Raw genomic sequence first — 25,289 nt, 5'->3', positions numbered from 1 at the left:
TGGGACAGGCTTATACCGCATGCTCATGGACTGAAGCCACATTGCACAACCACAGGACAGGCTTATACCGCATGCTCATGGACTGAAGCCACATTGCACAACCACGTGACAGGCATATACCGCATGCTCATGGACTGAAGCCACATGGTACAACCACGGGACAGGTTTATACCGCATGCTCATGGATAGAAGCCACATTGCACAACCACGGGACAGGCTTATACCGCATGCTCATGGACTGAAGCCACATTGCACAACCACGGGACAGGCTTATACCGCATGCTCATGCACTGAAGCCACATTGCACAACCACGGGACAGGCTTATACCGCATGCTCATGGACTGAAGCCACATTGCAGAACCACGGGACAGGCTTATACCGCATGCTCATGCACTGAAGCCACATGGCACAACCACGGGACAGACTTATACCGCATGCTCATGGACTGAATCCACATGGCACAACCACGTGACAGGCATATACCGCATGCTCAAGGACTGAAGCCACATTGCACAACCACGGGACAGGCTTATACCGCATGCTCATGCACTGAAGCCACATTGCACAACCACGGGACAGGCTTATACCGCATGCTCATGGACTGAAGCCACATTGCACAACCACGGGACAGGCTTATACCGCATGCTCATGGACTGAAGCCACATTGCACAACCACGGGACAGGCTTATACCGCATGCTCATGCACTGAAGCCACATGGCATAACCACGGGACAGACTTATACCGCATGCTCATGGACTGAATCCACATTGCACAACCACGTGACAGGCATATACCACATGCTCATGGACTGAAGCCACATTGCACAACCACGGGACAGGCTTATACCGCATGCTCATGGACTGAAGACACATTGCACAACCACGGGACAGGCATATACCGCATGCTCATGGACTGAAGCCACATTGCACAACCACGGGGCAGGCATATACCGCATGCTCATGGACTGAAGCCACATTGCACAACCACGGGACAGGCTTATACCGCATGCTCATGGACTGAAGCCACATTGCACAACCACGGGACAGGCTTATACCGCATGCTCATGGACTGAAGCCACATTGCACAACCACGGGACAGGCTTATACCGCATGCTCATGGACTGAAGGCACATTGCACAACCACGAGACAGGCTTATACCACATGCTCATGGACTGAAGGCACATTGCACAACCACGGGACAGGCATATACCGCATGCTCATGGACTGAAGCCACATTGCACAACCACGGGACAGGCTTATACCGCATGCTCATGGACTGAAGGCACATTGCACAACCACGGGACAGGCTTATACCGCATGCTCATGGACTGAAGGCACATTGCACAACCACGGGACAGGCTTATACCGCATGCTCATGGACTGAAGCCACATTGCACAACCACGGGACAGGCATATACCGCATGCTCATGGACTGAAGCCACATGGCACAACCACGGGACAGGCATATACCGCATGCTCATGCACTGAAGCCACACGGCACAACCACGGGACAGACTTATACCGCATGCTCATGGACTGAAGCCACATTGCAGTTCCTTTGAGTATGAAACAACATCACATTCTAAGTGGATGAATCCACGTTGTACTATCAGTGGAGGAAGGCACATTGCATTCGTAACGGAAGAAGCCATGTTGCATTCTCGGTAGATGAAGCACTGTTGCATTCTAAGGGAATAAAGACACTTTGCATTCTCAGTTCATGAAGACATGTTTCATTCTTAGCGGAAGAAGCATGTTGCATTCTCAGGGCGTACTGTATAGCTATGTTACATTCTCAGTGGAAGAAGCCATGTTGTATTCTCAGGGCGTACTGTATAGCTATGTTACATTCTCAGTGGAGGAAGACATGTTGTATTCTCAGGGCATACTGTATAGCTATGATACATTCTCAGTAGAGGAAGCCATGTTGCATTCTCAGGGCGTACTGTATAGCTATGTTACATTCTCAGTGGAGGAAGCCATGTTGTATTCTCAGGGCGTACTGTATAGCTATGTTACATTCTCAGTGGAGGAAGCCATGTTGCATTCTCAGGGAGTACTGTATAGCTATGATACATTCTCAGTAGAGGAAGCCATGTTGTATTCTCAGGGCGTACTGTATAGCTATGTTACATTCTCAGTGGAGGAAGCCATGTTGTATTCTCAGGGCGTACTGTATAGCTATGTTACATTCTCAGTGGATGAAGCCATGTTGTATTCTCAGGGCGTACTGTATAGCTATGTTACATTCTCAGTGGAGGAAGCCATGTTGTATTCTCAGGGCGTACTGTATAGCTATGTTACATTCTCAGTAGAGGAAGCCATGTTGCATTCTCAGGGCGTACTGTATAGCTATGTTACATTCTCAGTGGAGGAAGCCATGTTGTATTCTCAGGGCGTACTGTATAGCTATGTTACATTCTCGGTGGAGGAAGCCATGTTGCATTCTCAGGGAGTACTGTATAGCTATGATACATTCTCAGTAGAGGAAGCCATGTTGCATTCTCAGGGCGTACTGTATAGCTATGTTACATTCTCAGTGGAGGAAGCCATGTTGTATTCTCAGGGTGTACTGTATAGCTATGTTACATTCTCAGTGGAGGAAGCCATGTTGTATTCTCAGGGCGTACTGTATAGCTATGTTACATTCTCAGTGGAGGAAGCCATGTTGTATTCTCAGGGCGTACTGTATAGCTATGTTACATTCTCGGTGGATGAAGCCATGTTGTATTCTCAGGGCGTACTGTATAGCTATGTTACATTCTCAGTGGAGGAAGCCATGTTGTATTCTCAGGGCGTACTGTATGGCTATGTTACATTCTCAGTGGAGGAAGCCATGTTGTATTCTCAGGGCGTACTGTATAACTATGTTACATTCTCAGTGGAGGAAGCCATGTTGTATTCTCAGGGCGTACTGTATAGCTATGTTACATTCTCTGTGGATGAAGCCATGTTGTATTCTCAGGGCGTACTGTATAGCTATGTTACATTCTCGGTGGATGAAGCCATGTTGTATTCTCAGGGCGTACTGTATAGCTATGTTACATTCTCGGTGGATGAAGCCATGTTGTATTCTCAGGGCGTACTGTATAGCTATGTTACATTCTCGGTGGAGGAAGCCATGTTGTATTCTCAGGGCGTACTGTATAGCTATGTTACATTCTCGGTGGATAAAGCCATGTTGTATTCTCAGGACGTACTGTATAGCTATGTTACATTCTCGGTGGATGAAGCCATGTTGTATTCTCAGGGCGTACTGTATAGCTATGTTACATTCTCGGTGGATAAAGCCATGTTGTATTCTCAGGACGTACTGTATAGCTATGTTACATTCTCGGTGGATGAAGCCATGTTGTATTCTCAGGGCGTACTGTATAGCTATGTTACATTCTCAGTGGAGGAAGCCATGTTGTATTCTCAGGGCGTACTGTATAGCTATGTTACATTCTCGGTGGATGAAGCCATGTTGTATTCTCAGGGCGTACTGTATAGCTATGTTACATTCTCGGTGGATGAAGCCATGTTGTATTCTCAGGGCGTACTGTATAGCTATGTTACATTCTCGGTGGATGAAGCCATGTTGTATTCTCAGGGCGTACTGTATAGCTATGTTACATTCTCGGTGGAGGAAGCCATGTTGTATTCTCAGGGCGTACTGTATAGCTATGTTACATTCTCGGTGGATGAAGCCATGTTGTATTCTCAGGGCGTACTGTATAACTATGTTACATTCTCGGTGGAGGAAGCCATGTTGTATTCTCAAGGCGTACTGTATAGCTATGTTACATTCTCGGTGGATGAAGCCATGTTATATTCTCAGGGCGTACTGTATAGCTATGTTACATTCTCGGTGGATGAAGCCATGTTGTATTCTCAGGGCGTACTGTATAGCTATGTTACATTCTCGGTGGATGAAGCCATGTTGTATTCTCAGGGCGTACTGTATAGCTATGTTACATTCTCGGTGGATGAAGCCATGTTGTATTCTCAGGGCGTACTGTATAGCTATGTTACATTCTCGGTGGATGAAGCCATGTTGTATTCTCAGGGCGTACTGTATAGCTATGTTACATTCTCGGTGGATGAAGCTATGTTGTATTCTCAGGGCGTACTGTATAGCTATGTTACATTCTCGGTGGAGGAAGCCATGTTGTATTCTCAGGGCGTACTGTATAGCTATGTTACATTCTCAGTGGAGGAAGCCATGTTGTATTCTCAGGGCGTACTGTATAGCTATGTTACATTCTCAGTGGAGGAAGCCATGTTGTATTCTCAGGGCGTACTGTATAGCTATGTTACATTCTCAGTGGAGGAAGCCATGTTGTATTCTCAGGGCGTACTGTATAGCTATGTTACATTCTCAGTGGAGGAAACCATGTTGTATTCTCAGGGCGTACTGTATAGCTATGTTACATTCTCAGTGGAGGAAACCATGTTGCATTCTCAGGGCGTACTGTATAGCTATGTTACATTCTCAGTGGAGGAAGCCATGTTGCATTCTCAGGGGGTACTGTATAGCTATGTTACATTCTCAGTGGAGGAAGCCATGTTGCATTCTCAGGGCGTACTGTATAGCTATGTTACATTCTCAGTGGAGGAAGCCATGTTGTATTCTCAGGGCGTACTGTATAGCTATGTTACATTCTCGGTGGATGAAGCCATGTTGTATTCTCAGGGCGTACTGTATAGCTATGTTACATTCTCAGTGGAGGAAGCCATGTTGTATTCTCAGGGCGTACTGTATAGCTATGATACATTCTCAGTAGAGGAAGCCATGTTGTATTCTCAGGGCGTACTGTATAGCTATGTTACATTCTCAGTGGAGGAAGCCATGTTGTATTCTCAGGGCGTACTGTATAGCTATGTTACATTCTCAGTGGATGAAGCCATGTTGTATTCTCAGGGCGTACTGTATAGCTATGTTACATTCTCAGTAGAGGAAGCCATGTTGTATTCTCAGGGCGTACTGTATAGCTATGTTACATTCTCAGTAGAGGAAGCCATGTTGCATTCTCAGGGCGTACTGTATAGCTATGTTACATTCTCAGTGGAGGAAGCCATGTTGTATTCTCAGGGCGTACTGTATAGCTATGTTACATTCTCGGTGGATGAAGCCATGTTGTATTCTCAGGGTGTACTGTATAGCTATGTTACATTCTCAGTGGAGGAAGCCATGTTGTATTCTCAGGGCGTACTGTATAACTATGTTACATTCTCAGTGGAGGAAGCCATGTTGTATTCTCAGGGCGTACTGTATAGCTATGTTACATTCTCTGTGGATGAAGCCATGTTGTATTCTCAGGGCGTACTGTATAGCTATGTTACATTCTCGGTGGATGAAGCCATGTTGTATTCTCAGGGCGTACTGTATAGCTATGTTACATTCTCGGTGGATGAAGCCATGTTGTATTCTCAGGGCGTACTGTATAGCTATGTTACATTCTCGGTGGAGGAAGCCATGTTGTATTCTCAGGGCGTACTGTATAGCTATGTTACATTCTCGGTGGATAAAGCCATGTTGTATTCTCAGGACGTACTGTATAGCTATGTTACATTCTCGGTGGATGAAGCCATGTTGTATTCTCAGGGCGTACTGTATAGCTATGTTACATTCTCGGTGGATAAAGCCATGTTGTATTCTCAGGACGTACTGTATAGCTATGTTACATTCTCGGTGGATGAAGCCATGTTGTATTCTCAGGGCGTACTGTATAGCTATGTTACATTCTCAGTGGAGGAAGCTATGTTGTATTCTCAGGGCGTACTGTATAGCTATGTTACATTCTCGGTGGAGGAAGCCATGTTGCATTCTCAGGGCGTACTGTATAGCTATGTTGCATTCTCAGTGGAGGAAGCTATGTTGTATTCTCTGGGCGTACTGTATAGCTATGTTACATTCTCTCAGTGGAGGAAGCTATGTTGTATTCTCAGGGCGTACTGTATAGCTATGTTACATTCTCAGTGGAGGAAGCTATGTTGTATTCTCAGGGCGTACTGTATAGCTATGTTACATTCTCAGTAGAGGAAGCTATGTTGTATTCGCAGGGCGTACTGTATAGCTATGTTACATTCTCGGTGGATAAAGCCATGTTGTATTCTCAGGGCGTACTGTATAGCTATGTTACATTCTCGGTGGATAAAGCCATGTTGTATTCTCAGGACGTACTGTATAGCTATGTTACATTCTCGGTGGATGAAGCCATGTTGTATTCTCAGAGTATTAAGCTATGTTGCATTCTGAATGGAGGACTGTGCTTCCTACCGCAGAGATCTGATTGCTACCTCTGCTGCCGCTGCTGTGTATGAGGAGAGGAGAGTGCAGCACGCACCTCTCCTGCCCCTATGTCTGGTCTCCGGCGTTGGCGTGCAGCTCAAATCAGGCTACATGAACAAACCGGCACCTGATTTGAGATACACGCTGCCACTGGAGACCGGGCATAGGGGCAGGAGAGGCGCGCGCTGCGCTCTCCTCCCCTCACACACATCTGCTGCAAGCAAGGTGGTCAGGCCGGCGGTACCGCGTACCAGCTAACAGTTTCTTACCGGTGCGCAGTACCGGCCCGTGCCACCATACATGCAGCAGAGCCAATACCACAGTATTTACTATTTATTCATTTCATCCCTCTAAGATGTGGTCTCTGTGTACAGCGCTGTGAATTATTGGTCCCGGTATAAAATATAGTTACTGACACTTATGTTAATAGTACATGAGCATGAGACGTGTAATAATTCCCACATGCCGTGCGCTGCTTCACATTCTCTCCTCTCTCTTCTTCTGAAAGCCCAGTACAGTTAGATGACTTTGATTCTTACATTATGGAGATGGCAAAAGATTCCGACTACAAGTTCTCTTTACAGTTTGAGGTAAGTCAGATGGTTCCCAGAACCTCATCAGCTGTAAGTCAGAAAGCTATTGTGTAACTTATCACAGAATTTATGAAAATATTATTTATACCAAATAACGTATTGTTTATACAGCTCAGATTGTGGATGTCCATTTTTATATTTTATTCCTGCAGAGTTTTCCTTCCCCAGCAGATATTAGATCTCATAGTGTCCATCAACTGGACACGTTGCACTTTATTAGGTGACCTTCGCCTACTGTAAAATAAAACTTTACTCAACAATATTCTACATGTACAAAGGCAATCCTAGGGTCCCCTCACTCTCAGGACACGTGTAAAACAGACAGTCCCGGTGTCTCCTCACTCTCAGGACACGTGTAATACAGACAGTCCCGGTGTCCCCTCACTCTCAGGATACGTGTAATACAGACAGTCCTAGGGTCCCCTCACTCTCAGGACACGTGTAGTACAGACAGTCCCAGTGTCCCCTCACTCTCAGGACACGTGTAATACAGACAGTCCCAGTGTCCCCTCACTCTCAGGACACGTGTAATACAGACAGTCCTAGGGTCCCCTCACTCTCAGGACACGTGTAGTACAGACAGTCCCAGTGTCCCCTCACTCTCAGGACACGTGTAGTACAGACAGTCCCAGTGTCCCCTCACTCTCAGGACACGTGTAATACAGACAGTCCTAGGGTCCCCTCACTCTCAGGACACGTGTAGTACAGACAGTCCCAGTGTCCCCTCACTCTCAGGATACGTGTAATACAGACAGTCCTAGGGTCCCCTCACTCTCAGGACACGTGTAATACAGACAGTCCCGGTGTCCCCTCACTCTCAGGACACATGTAATACAGACAGTCCCGGTGTCTCCTCACTCTCAGGACACGTGTTATACAGACAGTCCCGGTGTCTCCTCACTCTCAGGACACATGTAATATAGACAGTCCTAGGGTCCCCTCACTCTCAGGACACGTGTAATACAGACAGTCCCAGTGTCCCCTCACTCTCAGGATACATGTAATGCAGACAGTCCTAGGGTCCCCTCACTCTCAGGACACGTGTAGTACAGACAGTCCTAGGGTCCCCTCTCTCTCAGGACACGTGTAATACAGACAGTCCCAGTGTCCCCTCACTCTCAGGATACGTGTAATACAGACAGTCCCGGTGTCTCCTCACTCTCAGGACACATGTAATATAGACAGTCCTAGGGTCCCCTCACTCTCAGGACACGTGTAATACAGACAGTCCCGGTGTCTCCTCACTCTCAGGACACATGTAATATAGACAGTCCTAGGGTCCCCTCACTCTCAGGACACGTGTAATACAGACAGTCCCAGTGTCCCCTCACTCTCAGGACACGTGTAATACAGACAGTCCCGGTGTCCCCCTCACTCTCAGGACACGTGTAATACAGACAGTCCCGGTGTCCCCTCACTCTCAGGACACGTGTAATACAGACTGTCCCGGTGTCCCCTCACTCTCAGGACACTCTCAGGACACATGTAATACAGACAGTCCCGGTGTCTCCTCACTCTCAGGACACGTGTAATACAGACAGTCCCGGTGTCTCCTCACTCTCAGGACACATGTAATACAGACAGTCCTAGGGTCCCCTCTCTCTCAGGGCACATGTAATACAGACAGTCCCGGTGTCCCCTCACTCTCAGGACACGTGTAATACAGACAGTCCCGGTGTCCCCTCACTCTCAGGACACGTGTAATATAGACAGTCCCGGTGTCCCCTCACTCTCAGGACACGTGTAATACAGACAGTCCCGGTGTCCCCTCACTCTCAGGGCACGTGTAATACAGACAGCCCCGGTGTCCCCTCACTCTCAGGACACGTGTAATACAGACAGTCCCGGTGTCTCCTCACTCTCAGGACACGTGTAATACAGACAGTCCCGGTGTCTCCTCACTCTCAGGACACGTGTAATACAGACAGTCCCGGTGTCTCCTCACTCTCAGGACACGTGTAATACAGACAGTCCAGGTGTCCCCTCACTCTCATGACACGTGTAATACAGACAGTCCCGGAGTCCCCTCACTCTCAGGACACGTATAATACATACAGTCCCGGAGTCCCCTCACTCTCAGGACACGTGTAATACAGACAGTCCCGGAGTCCCCTCACTCTCAGGACACGTGTAATACAGACAGTCCCGGTGTCCTCTCTCTCTCAGGACACGTGTAATACAGACAGCCCCGGTGTCCCCTTACTCTCAGGACACGTACTAAGCCCACCTGGTACTGCTCCCTCGGTATGTACTGAGCCCACCTTGTACTGCTCCCTCGGTATGTACTAAGCCCACCTGGTACTGCTCCCTCGGTATGTACTAAGCCCACCTGTTACTGCTCCCTCGGTATGTACTAAGCCCACCTGGTACTGCTCTCTCGGTATGTACTAAGCCCACCTGGTACTGCTCCCTCGGTATGTACTAAGCCCACCTGGTACTGCTCTCTCGGTATGTACTAAGCCCACCTGGTACTGCTCTCTCGGTATGCACTAAGCCCACCTGGTACTGCTCCCTCGGTATGTACTAAGCCCACCTGGTACTGCTCCCTCGGTATGTACTAAGCCCACCTGTTACTGCTCCCTCGGTATGTACTAAGCCCACCTGGTACTGCTCTCTCGGTATGTACTAAGCCCACCTGGTACTGCTCCCTCGGTATGTACTAAGCCCACCTGGTACTGCTCCCTCGGTATGTACTAAGCCCACCTGGTACTGCTCTCTCGGTATGCACTAAGCCCACCTGGTACTGCTCCCTCGGTATGTACTAAGCCCACCTGGTACTGCTCTCTCGGCATGTACTAAGCCCACCTGGTACTGCTCCCTCTGTATGTACTAAGCCCACCTGGTACTGCTCCCTCGGTATGTACTAAGCCCACCTGGTACTGCTCCCTCGGTATGTACTAAGCCCACCTGGTACTGCTCCCTCGGTATGTCCTAAGCCCACCTGGTACTGCTCCCTCGGTATGTACTAAGCCCACCTGGTACTGCTCCCTCGGTATGTACTAAGCCCACCTGGTACTGCTCCCTCGGTATGTACTAAGCCCACCTGGTACTGCTCCCTCGGTATGTACTAAGCCCACCTGGTACTGCTCTCTCGGCATGTACTAAGCCCACCTGGTACTGCTCCCTCGGTATGCACTAAGCCTACCTGGTACTGCTCCCTCGGTATGCACTAAGCCTACCTGGCACTGCTCCCTCGGTATGCACTAAGCCCACCTGGTACTGCTCTCTCGGTATGCACTAAGCCCACCTGGTACTGCTCTCTCGGTATGCACTAAGCCCACCTGGTACTGCTCCCTCGGTATGTACTAAGCCCACCTGGTACTGCTCTCTCGGTATGTACTAAGCCCACCTGGTACTGCTCCCTCGGTATGTACTAAGCCCACCTGGTACTGCTCCCTCGGTATGCACTAAGCCCACCTGGTACTGCTCCCTCGGTATGCACTAAGCCCACCTGGTACTGCTCTCTCGGTATGCACTAAGCCCACCTGGTACTGCTCTCTCGGTATGCACTAAGCCCACCTGGTACTGCTCCCTCGGTATGCACTAAGCCCACCTGGTACTGCTCCCTCGGTATGCACTAAGCCCACCTGGTACTGCTCCCTCGGTATGTACTAAGCCCACCTGGTACTGCTCCCTCGGTATGTACTAAGCCCACCTGGTACTGCTCCCTCGGTATGTACTAAGCCCACCTGGTACTGCTCCCTCGGTATGTACTAAGCCCACCTGGTACTGCTCCCTCGGTATGTACTAAGCCCACCTGGTACTGCTCCCTCGGTATGTACTAAGCCCACCTGGTACTGCTCCCTCGGTATGTACTAAGCCCACCTGGTACTGCTCCCTCGGTATGTACTAAGCCCACCTGGTACTGCTCCCTCGGTATGTACTAAGCCCACCTGGTACTGCTCTCTCGGTATGTACTAAGCCCACCTGGTACTGCTCTATTGGTATGTACTAAGCCCACCTGGTACTGCTCTATCGGTATGTACTAAGCCCACCTGGTACTGCTCCCTCGGTATGCACTAAGCCTACCTGGTACTGCTCCCTCGGTATGCACTAAGCCCACCTGGTACTGCTCTCTCGGTATGCACTAAGCCCACCTGGTACTGCTCTCTCGGTATGCACTAAGCCCACCTGGTACTGCTCCCTCGGTATGTACTAAGCCCACCTGGTACTGCTCCCTCTGTATGTACTAAGCCCACCTGGTACTGCTCCCTCGGTATGTACTAAGCCCACCTGGTACTGCTCCCTCGGTATGTACTAAGCCCACCTGGTACTGCTCTCTCGGTATGTACTAAGCCCACCTGGTACTGCTCCCTCGGTATGCACTAAGCCCACCTGGTACTGATCTCTCGGTATGCACTAAGCCCACCTGGTACTGCTCCCTCGGTATGCACTAAGCCCACCTGGTACTGCTCCCTCGGTATGTACTAAGCCCACCTGGTACTGCTCCCTCGGTATGTACTAAGCCCACCTGGTACTGCTCTCTCGGTATGTACTAAGCCCACCTGGTACTGCTCCCTCGGTATGCACTAAGCCCACCTGGTACTGCTCCCTCGGTATGCACTAAGCCCACCTGGTACTGCTCCCTCGGTATGCACTAAGCCCACCTGGTACTGCTCCCTCGGTATGCACTAAGCCCACCTGGTACTGCTCCCTCGGTATGTACTAAGCCCACCTGGTACTGCTCCCTCGGTATGTACTAAGCCCACCTGGTACTGCTCCCTCGGTATGTACTAAGCCCACCTGGTACTGCTCCCTCGGTATGTACTAAGCCCACCTGGTACTGCTCCCTCGGTATGTACTAAGCCCACCTGGTACTGCTCCCTCGGTATGTACTAAGCCCACCTGGTACTGCTCCCTCGGTATGTACTAAGCCCACCTGATACTGCTCCCTCGGTATGTACTAAGCCCACCTGATACTGCTCCCTCGGTATGTACTAAGCCCACCTGGTACTGCTCCCTCGGTATGTACTAAGCCCACCTGGTACTGCTCCCTCGGTATGTACTAAGCCCACCTGGTACTGCTCTCTCGGTATGTACTAAGCCCACCTGGTACTGCTCTATTGGTATGTACTAAGCCCACCTGGTACTGCTCTATCGGTATGTACTAAGCCCACCTGGTACTGCTCCCTCGGTATGCACTAAGCCTACCTGGTACTGCTCCCTCGGTATGCACTAAGCCCACCTGGTACTGCTCTCTCGGTATGCACTAAGCCCACCTGGTACTGCTCTCTCGGTATGCACTAAGCCCACCTGGTACTGCTCCCTCGGTATGTACTAAGCCCACCTGGTACTGCTCCCTCTGTATGTACTAAGCCCACCTGGTACTGCTCCCTCGGTATGTACTAAGCCCACCTGGTACTGCTCCCTCGGTATGTACTAAGCCCACCTGGTACTGCTCTCTCGGTATGTACTAAGCCCACCTGGTACTGCTCCCTCGGTATGCACTAAGCCCACCTGGTACTGCTCTCTCGGTATGCACTAAGCCCACCTGGTACTGCTCCCTCGGTATGCACTAAGCCCACCTGGTACTGCTCCCTCGGTATGCACTAAGCCCACCTGGTACTGCTCCCTCGGTATGTACTAAGCCCACCTGGTACTGCTCCCTCTGTATGTACTAAGCCCACCTGGTACTGCTCCCTCGGTATGTACTAAGCCCACCTGGTACTGCTCTCTCGGTATGTACTAAGCCCACCTGGTACTGCTCCCTCGGTATGCACTAAGCCCACCTGGTACTGCTCTCTCGGTATGCACTAAGCCCACCTGGTACTGCTCCCTTGGTATGCACTAAGCCCACCTGGTACTGCTCCCTCGGTATGTACTAAGCCCACCTGGTACTGCTCCCTCGGTATGTACTAAGCCCACCTGGTACTGCTCCCTCGGTATGTACTAAGCCCACCTGGTACTGCTCCCTCGGTATGTACTAAGCCCACCTGGTACTGCTCCCTCGGTATGTACTAAGCCCACCTGGTACTGCTCTCTCGGTATGCACTAAGCCCACCTGGTACTGCTCTCTCGGTATGCACTAAGCCCACCTGGTACTGCTCCCTCGGTATGTACTAAGCCCACCTGGTACTGCTCCCTCGGTATGCACTAAGCCCACCTGGTACTGCTCCCTCGGTATGCACTAAGCCCACCTGGTACTGCTCCCTCGGTATGCACTAAGCCCACCTGGTACTGCTCCCTCGGTATGTACTAAGCCCACCTGGTACTGCTCCCTCGGTATGTACTAAGCCCACCTGGTACTGCTCCCTCGGTATGTACTAAGCCCACCTGGTACTGCTCCCTTGGTATGTACTAAGCCCACCTGGTACTGCTCCCTCGGTATGTACTAAGCCCACCTGGTACTGCTCCCTCGGTATGTACTAAGCCCACCTGGTACTGCTCCCTCAGTATGTACTAAGCCCACCTGGTACTGCTCCCTCGGTATGTACTAAGCCCACCTGGTACTGCTCCCTCGGTATGTACTAAGCCCACCTGGTACTGCTCCCTCGGTATGTACTAAGCCCACCTGGTACTGCTCTCTCGGTATGTACTAAGCCCACCTGGTACTGCTCTCTCGGTATGTACTAAGCCCACCTGGTACTGCTCCCTCGGTATGTACTAAGCCCACCTGGTACTGCTCCCTCGGTATGCTTTACCAGCTCCAGCCCCATCTCAATGCTATGTCTTTGAGGGAGAGGTAAATGTTATGAGTCAAGAGCAGTTGCGGTGGAGGAAGATTCACAGACGCATGGCTGTACACCGGGGGAAGGGCTGATACCGGCATTAGCACACAGTCACAGACGCACGGCTGTACACCGGGGGAAGGGCTGACACCGGCAGTATCACACAGTCACAGACGCACGGCTGTACACCGGGGGAAGGGCTGACACCGGCAGTAGCACACAGTCACAGACGCACGGCTGTACACCGGGGGAAGGGCTGACACCGGCAGTATCACACAGTCACAGACGCACGGCTGTACACCGGGGGAAGGGCTGACACCGGCAGTAGCACACAGTCACAGACGCACGGCTGTACACCGGGGAAAGGGCTGACACCGGCATTAGCACACAGTCACAGACGCACGGCTTTACACCGGGGGAAGGGCTGATACCGGCATTAGCACACAGTCACAGACGCACGGCTGTACACCGGGGAAAGGGCTGACACCGGCATTAGCACACAATCACAGACGCACGGCTGTACACCGGGGGAAGGGCTGACACCGGCATTACCACACAGTCACAGACGCACGGCTGTACACCGGGGGAAGGGCTGACACCGGCATTACCACACAGTCACAGACGCACGGCTGTACACCGGGGGAAGGGCTTACACCGGCATTAGCACACAGTCACAGACGCACGGCTGTACACCGGGGGAAGGGCTGATACCGGCAGTAGCACACAGTCACAGACGCACGGCTGTACACCGGGGGAAGGGCTGATACCGGCAGTAGCACACAGTTACAGACGCACGGCTGTACACCGGGGGAAGGGCTGATACCGGCAGTAGCACACAGTCACAGACGCACGGCTGTACACCGGGGGAAGGGCTGATACCGGCAGTAGCACACAGTCACAGACGCACGGCTGTACACCGGGGGAAGGGCTGACACCGGCAGTAGCACACAGTCACAGACGCACGGCTGTACACCGGGGGAAGAGCTGATACCGGCAGTAGCACACAGTCACAGACGCACGGCTGTACACCGGGGGAAGGGCTGATACCGGCAACAGCACACAGTCACAGACGCACGGCTGTATACCGGGGGAAGGGCTGATACCGGCAGTAGCACACAGTCACAGACGCACGGCTGTACACCGGGGGAAGGGCTGATACCGGTATTAGCACACAGTCACAGAAACACGGCTGTACACCGGGGGAAGGGCTGATACCGGCATTATCACACAGTCACAGACGCACGCCTGTACACCGGGGGAAGGGCTGATACCGGCAGTAGCACACAGTCACAGACGCACACTGTACACCGGGGGAAGGGCTGACACCGGCATTACCACACAGTCACAGACGCACGGCTGTACACCGGGGGAAGAGCTGATACCGGCATTACCACACAGTCACAGACGCACGGCTGTACACCGGGGGAAGGGCTGATACCGGCAGTAGCACACAGTCACAGACGCACGGCTGTACACCGGGGGAAGGGCTGATACCGGCAGTAGCACACAGTCACAGACGCACGGCTGTACACCGGGGGAAGGGCTGATACCGGCATTAGCACACAGTCACAGACACACGGCTGTACACCGGGGGAAGGGCTGATACCGGCATTATCACACAGTCACAGACGCACGGCTGTACACCGGGGGAAGAGCTGATACCGGCAGTAGCACACAGTCACAGACGCACGGCTTTACACCGGGGGAAGGGCTGATACCGGCATTAGCACACAGTCACAGACGCACGGCTGTACACCGGGGAAAGGGCTGACACCGGCATTAGCACACAATCACAGACGCACGGCTGTACACCGGGGGAAGGGCTGACACCGGCATTACCACACAGTCACAGACGCACGGCTGTACACCGGGGGAAGGGCTGACACCGGCATTAGCACACAGTCACAGACGCACGGCTGTACACCGGGGGAAGGGCTTACACCGGCATTAGCACACAGTCACAGACGCACGGCTGTACACCGGGGGAAGGGCTGATACCGGCAGTAGCACACAGTCACAGACGCACGGCTGTACACCGGGGGAAGGGCTGATACCGGCAGTAGCACACAGTTACAGACGCACGGCTGTACACCGGGGGAAGGGCTGATACCGGCAGTAGCACACAGTCACAGACGCACGGCTGTACACCGGGGGAAGGGCTGATACCGGCAGTAGCACACAGTCACAGACGCACGGCTGTACACCGGGGGAAGAGCTGATACCGGCAGTAGCACACAGTCACAGACGCACGGCTGTACACCGGGGGAAGGGCTGATACCGGCAACAGCACACAGTCACAGACGCACGGCTGTATACCGGGGGAAGGGCTGATACCGGCAGTAGCACACAGTCACAGACGCACGGCTGTACACCGGGGGAAGGGCTGATACCGGTATTAGCACACAGTCACAGAAACACGGCTGTACACCGGGGGAAGGGCTGATACCGGCATTATCACACAGTCACAGACGCACGCCTGTACACCGGGGGAAGGGCTGATACCGGCAGTAGCACACAGTCACAGACGCACACTGTACACCGGGGGAAGGGCTGACACCGGCAGTAGCACACAGTCACAGACGCACGGCTGTACACCGGGGGAAGAGCTGATACCGGCATTACCACACAGTCACAGACGCACGGCTGTACACCGGGGGAAGAGCTGATACCGGCATTACCACACAGTCACAGACGCACGGCTGTACACCGGGGGAAGGGCTGATACCGGCAGTAGCACACAGTCACAGACGCACGGCTGTACACCGGGGGAAGGGCTGATACCGGCAGTAGCACACAGTCACAGACGCACGGCTGTACACCGGGGGAAGGGCTGATACCGGCATTAGCACACAGTCACAGACACACGGCTGTACACCGGGGGAAGGGCTGATACCGGCATTATCACACAGTCACAGACGCACGGCTGTACACCGGGGGAAGAGCTGATACCGGCAGTAGCACACAGTCACAGACGCACGGCTGTACACCGGGGGAAGGGCTGATACCGGCAGTAGCACACAGTCACAGACGCACGGCTGTACACCGGGGGAAGGGCTGATACCGGCATTAGCACACAGTCACAGACGCACGGCTGTACATCGGGGGAAGGGCTGATACCGGCAGTAGCACACAGTCACAGACGCACGGCTGTACACCGGGGGAAGGGCTGACACCGGCATTAGCACACAGTCACAGACTCACGGCTGTACACCGGGGGAAGGGCTGACACCGGCATTAGCACACAGTCACAGACGCACGGCTGTACACCGGGGGAAGGGCTGATACCGGCAGTAGCACACAGTCACAGACGCACGGCTGTACACCGGGGGAAGGGCTGATACCGGCATTAGCACACAGTCACAGACACACGGCTGTACACCGGGGGAAGGGCTGATACCGGCATTATCACACAGTCACAGACGCACGGCTGTACACCGGGGGAAGGGCTGATACCGGCAGTAGCACACAGTCACAGACGCACGGCTGTACACCGGGGGAAGGGCTGACACCGGCAGTAGCACACAGTCACAGACGCACGGCTGTACACCGGGGGAAGAGCTGATACCGGCATTACCACACAGTCACAGACGCACGGCTGTACACCGGGGGAAGGGCTGACACCGGCATTAGCACACAGTCACAGACGCACGGCTGTATACCGGGGGAAGGGCTGATACCGGCAGTAGCACACAGTCACAGACGCACGGCTGTACACCGGGGGAAGGGCTGATACCGGCATTAGCACACAGTCACAGACGCACGGCTGTACATCGGGGGAAGGGCTGATACCGGCAGTAGCACACAGTCACAGACGCACGGCTGTACACCGGGGGAAGAGCTGATACCGGCATTACCACACAGTCACAGACGCACGGCTGTACACCGGGGGAAGGGCTGATACCGGCAGTAGCACACAGTCACAGACGCACGGCTGTACACCGGGGGAAGAGCTGACACCGGCAGTAGCACACAGTCACAGACGCACGGCTGTACACCGGGGGAAGAGCTGATACCGGCATTACCACACAGTCACAGACGCACGGCTGTACACCGGGGGAAGATCTGATACCGGCATTACCACACAGTCACAGACGCACGGCTGTACACCGGGGGAAGAGCTGATACCGGCATTACCACACAGTCACAGACGCACGGCTGTACACCGGGGGAAGGGCTGATACCGGTAGTAGCACACAGTCACAGACGCACGGCTGTACACCGGGGGAAGGGCTGATACCGGCAGTAGCACACAGTCACAGACGCACGGCTGTACACCGGGGGAAGGGCTGATACCGGCATTAGCACACAGTCACAGACACACGGCTGTACACCGGGGGAAGGGCTGATACCGGCATTATCACACAGTCACAGACGCACGGCTGTACACCGGGGGAAGAGCTGATACCGGCAGTAGCACACAGTCACAGACGCACGGCTGTACATCGGGGGAAGGGCTGATACCGGCAGTAGCACACAGTCACAGACGCACGGCTGTACACCGGGGGAAGGGCTGACACCGGCATTAGCACACAGTCACAGACGCACGGCTGTACACCGGGGGAAGGGCTGACACCGGCATTAGCACACAGTCACAGACGCACGGCTGTATACCGGGGGAAGGGCTGATACCGGCAGTAGCACACAGTCACAGACGCACGGCTGTACACCGGGGGAAGGCCTGATACCGGCATTAGCACACAGTCACAGACACACGGCTGTACACCGGGGGAAGGGCTGATACCGGCATTATCACACAGTCACAGACGCACGGCTGTACACCGGGGGAAGGGCTGATACCGTCAGTAGCACACAGTCACAGACGCACGGCTGTACACCGGGGGAAGGGCTGACACCGGCAGTAGCACACAGTCACAGACGCACGGCTGTACACCGGGGGAAGAGCTGATACCGGCATTACCACACAGTCACAGACGCACGGCTGTACACCGGGGGAAGGGCTGATACCGGCATTACCACACAGTCACAGCCACTATCATTGTCACCCCTGTATTTCATTATGGATTCTAAGTCTTTTTCTCTAATTTCTGTTCTCTATCTCCACACTGACAACAAATCACGTCTTCTCAAGGAATTGAAAATGATTGGTCTTGATATACCTCACTCTGCAGCAGACCTTCCAGCAAACCGATGCAAGAACCGCTATACAAACATATTACCGTGTAAGTGCCACCGTGATTCATCATCTTACTGTTATTGCAACTCATTCAGTGTTCCTTCTGAGAGTGATCAGTGGATGGAAACAGTTACCAGAGGTTGGTGGCCACTACCAGGCCCTGCTCTCCAAAAGCTCCCTCAGGGCTCGCGTACAAACTGGGATTTCTCGAACGTCCTAATGGATGCTGGGGACTCCGTAAGGACCTTGGGGAATAGACGGGCTCCGCAGGAGACATGGGCACTTTAAGAAAGACTTTAGATTCTGGTGTGCTCTGGCTCCTCCCTCTATGTCCCTCCTCCAGACCTCAGTTAGAATCTGTGCCCGGACAGAGCTGGGTGCACTTTAGTGAGCTCTCCTGAGCTTGCTAATAAGAAAGTATTTTGTTAGGTTTTTTTATTTTCAGAGAGATCTGCTGGCAACAGACTCTCTGCATCGTGGGACTGAGGGGAGAGAAGCAGCCCTACTCTCTGAAGCTAGGTCCTGCTTCTTAGGCTACTGGACACCATTAGCTCCAGAGGGATCGAACACAGGAACGCACCCTTGGTCGTCCGATCCCGGAGCCGCGCCGCCGTCCCCCTCGCAGAGCCAGAAGCAAGAAGCCGGCGTGAGAAGCAAGAAGACTTCAAAAGCGGCGGCAGAAGACTCCTGTCTTCACTGAGGTAGCGCACAGCACTGCAGCTGTGCGCCTTTGCTCCCACATTAAACCCACACACTCCGGTTACTGTAGGGTGCAGGGCGCAAGGGGGGGGGGGGGCCCTGGGCAGCAATTAGAGACCTCTTGGCAAAGTGGGCATATATACAGTTGGGCACTGTATATATGCATGAGCCCCCGCCATTATTTTACACAAAATCGCGGGACAGAAGCCTGCCGCTGAGGGGGCGGGGCTTCTTCCTCAGCACTCACCAGCGCCATTTACTCTCCACTGCTCCGCTGAGAGGAAGCTCCCCAGGCTCTCCCCTGCAGAATCACGGTAGAAGAGGGTAAAAAGAGAGGGGGGGGGGGGCACATAAATTAGGCGCAAAAACATAATATACAGTAGCTACTGGGTTAACACTAAGTTACTGTGCGATTCCTGGGACATATAGCGCCGGGGTGTGTGCTGGTATACTCTCTCTCTGTCTCTCCAAAGGGCCTTGTGGGGGAACGGTCTTCAAAAAGAGCATCCCCTGTGTGTGTGTGGTGTGTCGGTACGCTTGTGTCGACATGTCTGACGAGGAAGGCTATGTGGAAGCAGAGCGGGAGCAAATGAATGTGGGGTCGCCGCCGACGGCGCCGACACCTGATTGGATATGTGGAAGGTTTTAAATGATAATGTTAATTCTTTGCATAAAAGGTTGGATAAAGCTGAAACCTCAGGACAGTCAGGGTCTCGGCCCATGCCTGATCCTATGTCGCAGAGGCCGTCATGGTCTCAGAAGCGCCCACTATCCCAAATTGTTGACACAGATATCGACACGGATTCTGACTCCAGTGTCGATGGCGATGATGCAAAGTTACAGCCTAAATTGGCTAAAGCCATCCGTTATATGATTATAGCAATAAAGGATGTGTTGCACATCACAGAGGGGGTCTGGGACTGAGGGTCGACAGCACAAAGGTCGACACACCTTAGGTCGACGCCAATTTGTCGACGCACCTTAGGTCAACATGGACAAAAGGTCGACATGGGTAAAAGGTCGGCAGGAACAAGGTCGACATGGAAAAAGGTCGACATGAGTTTTTTATGTATTTTTGGTGGTTTTCTTCGTAGAGTGACCGGGAACCCCAATTAGTGCACCGCGTCCCCTCGCTCGCCATGCTTCGGGCATGGTGCCTTCGCTTGGCACACTTTACCGTTCCAATCGTAGTCCATGTGGTTTGTTAAGTATGAAAAGGTTCTAAAAAAGAAAAAAATCGTGCTGTCGACCTGGAGTCCGGATACCCACAGAGGAAACCCCAGTCCCTGACAAGAGGGTTCATATGTATGGGGAAAAAAGGCAGGTGGTGACCTTTCCCCCTTCACATGAGCTAAATGAGTTATGTGAAAAGGCTTGGGAATCTCCAGATAAAAAATTGCAGATTTCCAAACGGATGCTTATGGCGTATCCTTTCCCGCCAACGGACAGGTTACGCTGGGAATCCTCCCCTAGGGTGGACAAAGCTCTCACACGCTTATCCAAAAGGGTAGCCCTGCCGTCACAGGATACGGCCACCCTAAAAGATGCTGCGGATAGAAAGCAAGAGGGTACCCTGAAGTCCATTTATATACATTCAGGTACCTTGCTAAGGCCGGCAATTGCGTCGGCCTGGGTGTGTAGTGCTGTAGCAGCATGGACGGATACCTTCTCTGAGGAACTTGATACCTTGGACAAGGATACTATATTAATGACCCTGGGGCATATAAAATACGCTGTCCTATATATGAGAGATGCTCAAAGAGACATTAGCCTGCTGGGCTCTAGAATAAATGCAATGTCGATTTCTGCCAGAAGGGTCCTGTGGACTCGGCAATGGACAGGCGATGCCGACTCAAAAAGGCACATGGAGGTTTTACCTTACAAGGGTGAGGAGTTGTTTTCTGGAAGGTCTCTCGTACCTGGTCTCCACAGCTACTGCTGGAAAGTCAAATTTTTTGCCATATGTTTCCTCACAACCTAAGAAAGCACCGTATTACTAAATGCAGTCCTTTCGATCACAAAAAGGCAAGAAAGTCCGAGGTGCGTCCTTTCTTGCCAGAGGCAGTGGCAGAGGAAAGAAGCTGCACAACACAGCTAGTTCCCAGGAACAGAAGTCCTCCCCGGCTTCCACTAAATCCACCGCATGACGCTGGGGCTCCACAGGCGGAGCTAGGCCCGGTGGGGGCGCGTCTCCGGAATTTCAGCCACAAGTGGGTTCACTCCCAGGTGGATCCCTGGGCGACAGAGATTGTGTCTCAGGGATACAAGCTGGAATTCAAAGAGATGCCCCCTCACCGATACCTCAAATCGGCCCTGCCAGCTTCCCCCTTAGAGAGGGAAACAGTGTTAGCTGCAATTCACAAATTGTATCTTCAGCAGGTGGTGGTCAAGGTTCCCCTCCTTCAACAAGGAAAGGGTTATTATTCGACCATGTTTGTGGTACCGAAACCGGACGGTTTCGGTCAGACCCATATTGAATTTAAAATCCCTGAACATATACCTGAAAAGGTTCAAGTTCAAGATGGAATCGCTCAGAGCGGTCATCGCAAGCCTGGAAGCGGGGGATTTTATGGTGTCTCTGGACATAAAGGATGCGTACCTTCATGTCCCCATTTATCCACCTCATCAGGCGTACCTCAGATTTGTGGTACAGGATTGTCATTACCAATTCCAGACATTGCCGTTTGGTCTCTCCACGGCACCGAGAATATTTACCAAGGTAATGGCGGAAATGATGGTGCTCCTGCGAAAGCAAGGGGTCACAATTATCCCATACTTGGACGATCTTCTCATAAAGGCGAGGTCCAGAGAGCAGTTGCTGATCAGCGTAGCACGCTCTCGGGAAGTGTTACAACAGCACGGCTGGATTCTAAATATTCCAAAGTCGCAGTTGATTCCTACGACTCGTTTGCCCTTCCTGGGCATGATTCTGGACACAGACCAGAAGAGGATCTATCTCCCGATGGAGAAGGCTCAGGAGCTCATGACACTGGTCAGAGACCTATTAAAACCAAAACAGGTGTCGGTGCATCACTGCACGCGAGTCCTGGGAAAGATGGTGGCATCATACGAGGCCATTCCCTTCGGCAGGTTCCATGCGAGGACCTTTCAATGGAATCTGTTGGACAAGTGGTCCGGATCACATCTACAGATGCATCGGCTGATCACCCTATCCCCCAGGGCCAGGGTGTCTCTCCTGTGGTGGCTGCAGAGTGCTCACCTTCTAGAGGGCCGCAGATTCGTCATTCAGGACTGGGTCCTGGTGACCACGGATGCAAGCCTCCGAGGGTGGGGGGCAGTCACACAGGGAAGAAATTTCCAAGGTCTGTGGTCAAGTCAGGAGACTTGCCTTCACATCAATATCTTGGAACTAAGGGCCATATACAACGCCCTAAGTCAAGCGGAGACCCTGCTTCGCGACCAATCAGTGCTGATTCAGTCAGACAACATCACCGCAGTGGCTCATGTAAACCGCCAAGGCGGCACAAGGAGCAGGGTGGCGATGGCGGAAGCCACCAGAATTCTTCGCTGGGCGGAGAATCACGTAAGAGCACTGTCAGCAGTGTTCATTCCAGGAGTGGACAACTGGGAAGCAGACTTCCTCAGCAGGCACGACCTCCACCCGGGAGAGTGGGGACTTCATCAAGAAGTCTTCACGCAGATTGCAAGGCGGTGGGAACTGCTACAGGTGGACATGATGGCATCCCGCCTCAACAAAAAGCTACAGAGATATTGCGCCAGGTCAAGAGACCCTCAGGCGATAGCTGTAGACGCACTAGTGACACCGTGGGTGTTCCAGTCGGTTTATGTATTTCCTCCTCTTCCTCTCATACCAAAGGTGCTGAGAATCATAAGAAAAAGAGGAGTGAGAAAAATACTCATTGTTCCGGATTGGCCAAGAAGGACTTGGTATCCAGATCTGCAAGAGATGCTCACAGGGGACCCATGGCCTCTGCCTCTCAGACAGGACCTGTTGCAACAAGGGCCCTGTCTGTTCCAAGACTTACCGCGGCTGCGTTTGAATGCATGGCGGTTGAACGCCGGATCCTAGCAGAAAAAGGCATTCGGATGAGGTTATTCCTACGCTGATAAAGGCTAGGAAGGACCTGACGGCTACACATTATCACCGTATATGGCGAAAATATGTTGCTTGGTGTGAGGCCAGGAATGCCCCTACGGAGGAATTCCAGCTGGGCCGTTTCCTTCACTTCCTACAGTCAGGAGTGACTTTGGGCCTGAAATTGGGTTCCATTAAGGTTCAGATTTCGGCTCTATCCATTTTCTTTCAAAAGGAACTGGCTTCTCTTCCTGAAGTCCAGACGTTTGTAAAGGGAGTGCTGCATATTCAGCCCCCTTTTGTGCCTCCAGTGGCACCTTGGGATCTTAACGTGGTGTTGAGTTTCCTGAAGTCACACTGGTTTGAGCCACTTAAAACCGTGGAGTTAAAATTTCTCACGTGGAAGGTGGTCATGCTATTAGCCTTGGCTTCAGCTAGGCATGTGTCAGAATTAGCGGCTTTGTCACATAAAAGCCCCTATCTGGTTTTCCATATGGACAAAGCAGAATTGCGGACCCGTCCTCAATTTCTGCCAAAAGTGGTGTCATCTTTTCATATGAACCAACCTATTGTGGTGCCTGTGGCTACTCGTGACTTGGAGGATTCTGAGTTACTAGATGTGGTCAGAGCTTTGAAGGTTTATGTAGCCAGAACGGCTAGAGTCAGGAAAACTGAGTCGCTGTTTATCCTGTATGCATCCAACAAGCTGGGTGCTCCTGCTTCAAAGCAAACTATTGCTAGCTGGATCTGTAACACGATTCAGCAGGCTCATTCTGCTGCTGGATTGCTGCTTCCAAAATCAGTAAAAGCCCATTCCACAAGGAAGGTGGGCTCTTCTTGGGCGGCTGCCCGAGGGGTCTCGGCTTTACAGCTTTGCCGAGCTGCTACTTGGTCAGGTTCAAACACGTTTGCAAAGTTCTACAAGTTTGATAATCCCCATGGTCCTTACGGAGTCCCCAGCATCCACTAGGACGTCATAGAAAATAAGAATTTACTCACCGGTAATTCTATTTCTCGTAGTCCGTAGTGGATGCTGGGAGCCCGTCCCAAGTGCGGACTTCTTCTGCAATACTTGTATATAGTTATTGCTTAAATAAGGTTTGTGTTGGTTGCATCAGGGTTGATCTGATGCTCTGTTGTTGTTCATACTGTTAACTGGGTATGGTTATCACAAGTGATACGGTGTGATTGGTGTGACTGGTATGAGTCTTGCCCTGGATTCCAAAATCCTTTCCTTGTAATGTCATCTCTTCCGGGCACAGTTTCTCTAACTGAGGTCTGGAGGAGGGGCATAGAGGGAGGAGCCAGTGCACACCAGTAGTCCTAATTCTTTCTTAAAGTGCCCTGTCTCCTGCGGAGCCCGTCTATTCCCCATGGTCCTTACGGAGTCCCCAGCATCCACTACGGACTACGAGAAATAGATTTACCGGTAAGTAAAATCTTATTTTTTCTTCTGTTTCACTGGTGTTTTACAGCGTAGGATTCCAGATTTATTTTCATGTGGTAACATAAGGCGTGGCACAAGTAGCGTGCCAGAAGTGCTGCGGCAAGGAAAGCATTGATGGGTGACACTGAAGACGGGGGTTTATGTGTTTTATATTACACCAGTGTCTGCAAACCATTCTGTGCTGCCCTATTATACCACAGCTAGTGCTGGCCGGGGGAAGGGCTGATACCGGCATTACCACACAGCCACAGACGCGCGTCTGTACACCGGGGGAAGGGCTGATACCGGCATTACCACACAGCCACAGACGCACGGCTGTACACCGGGGGAAGGGCTGATACCGGCATTACCACACAGCCACAGACGCACGGCTGTACACCGGGGGAAGGGCTGATACCGGCATTAGCACACAGTA

General features: G+C 52.3%; 1 protein-coding gene across 3 annotated transcripts in view; it reads left to right on the top strand.

Annotated features, from left to right (window-relative positions):
* The window catches only part of PTPRO (protein tyrosine phosphatase receptor type O), a 698,190-nt gene that overhangs the window by 518,713 nt on the left and 154,188 nt on the right, over positions 1 to 25,289 (top strand). For all 3 annotated transcript variants that reach the window (XR_010179771.1, XM_063929453.1, XM_063929452.1), the window contains 2 exons: positions 6,785 to 6,866; positions 18,627 to 18,717. Coding sequence is in view for 2 of the 3 variants with exons in the window: in XM_063929453.1 (XP_063785523.1) it covers positions 6,785 to 6,866; positions 18,627 to 18,717 (173 nt within the window). In the remaining variant the exon portion in view is untranslated. The remainder of the gene's footprint in view (positions 1 to 6,784; positions 6,867 to 18,626; positions 18,718 to 25,289) is intronic.

This window comes from Pseudophryne corroboree, chromosome 6, assembly GCF_028390025.1.
Source record: "Pseudophryne corroboree isolate aPseCor3 chromosome 6, aPseCor3.hap2, whole genome shotgun sequence".
NCBI classification, from domain to species: Eukaryota; Metazoa; Chordata; class Amphibia; order Anura; family Myobatrachidae; genus Pseudophryne; species Pseudophryne corroboree.
This window is presented reverse-complemented; position numbering and strand designations above follow the sequence as displayed.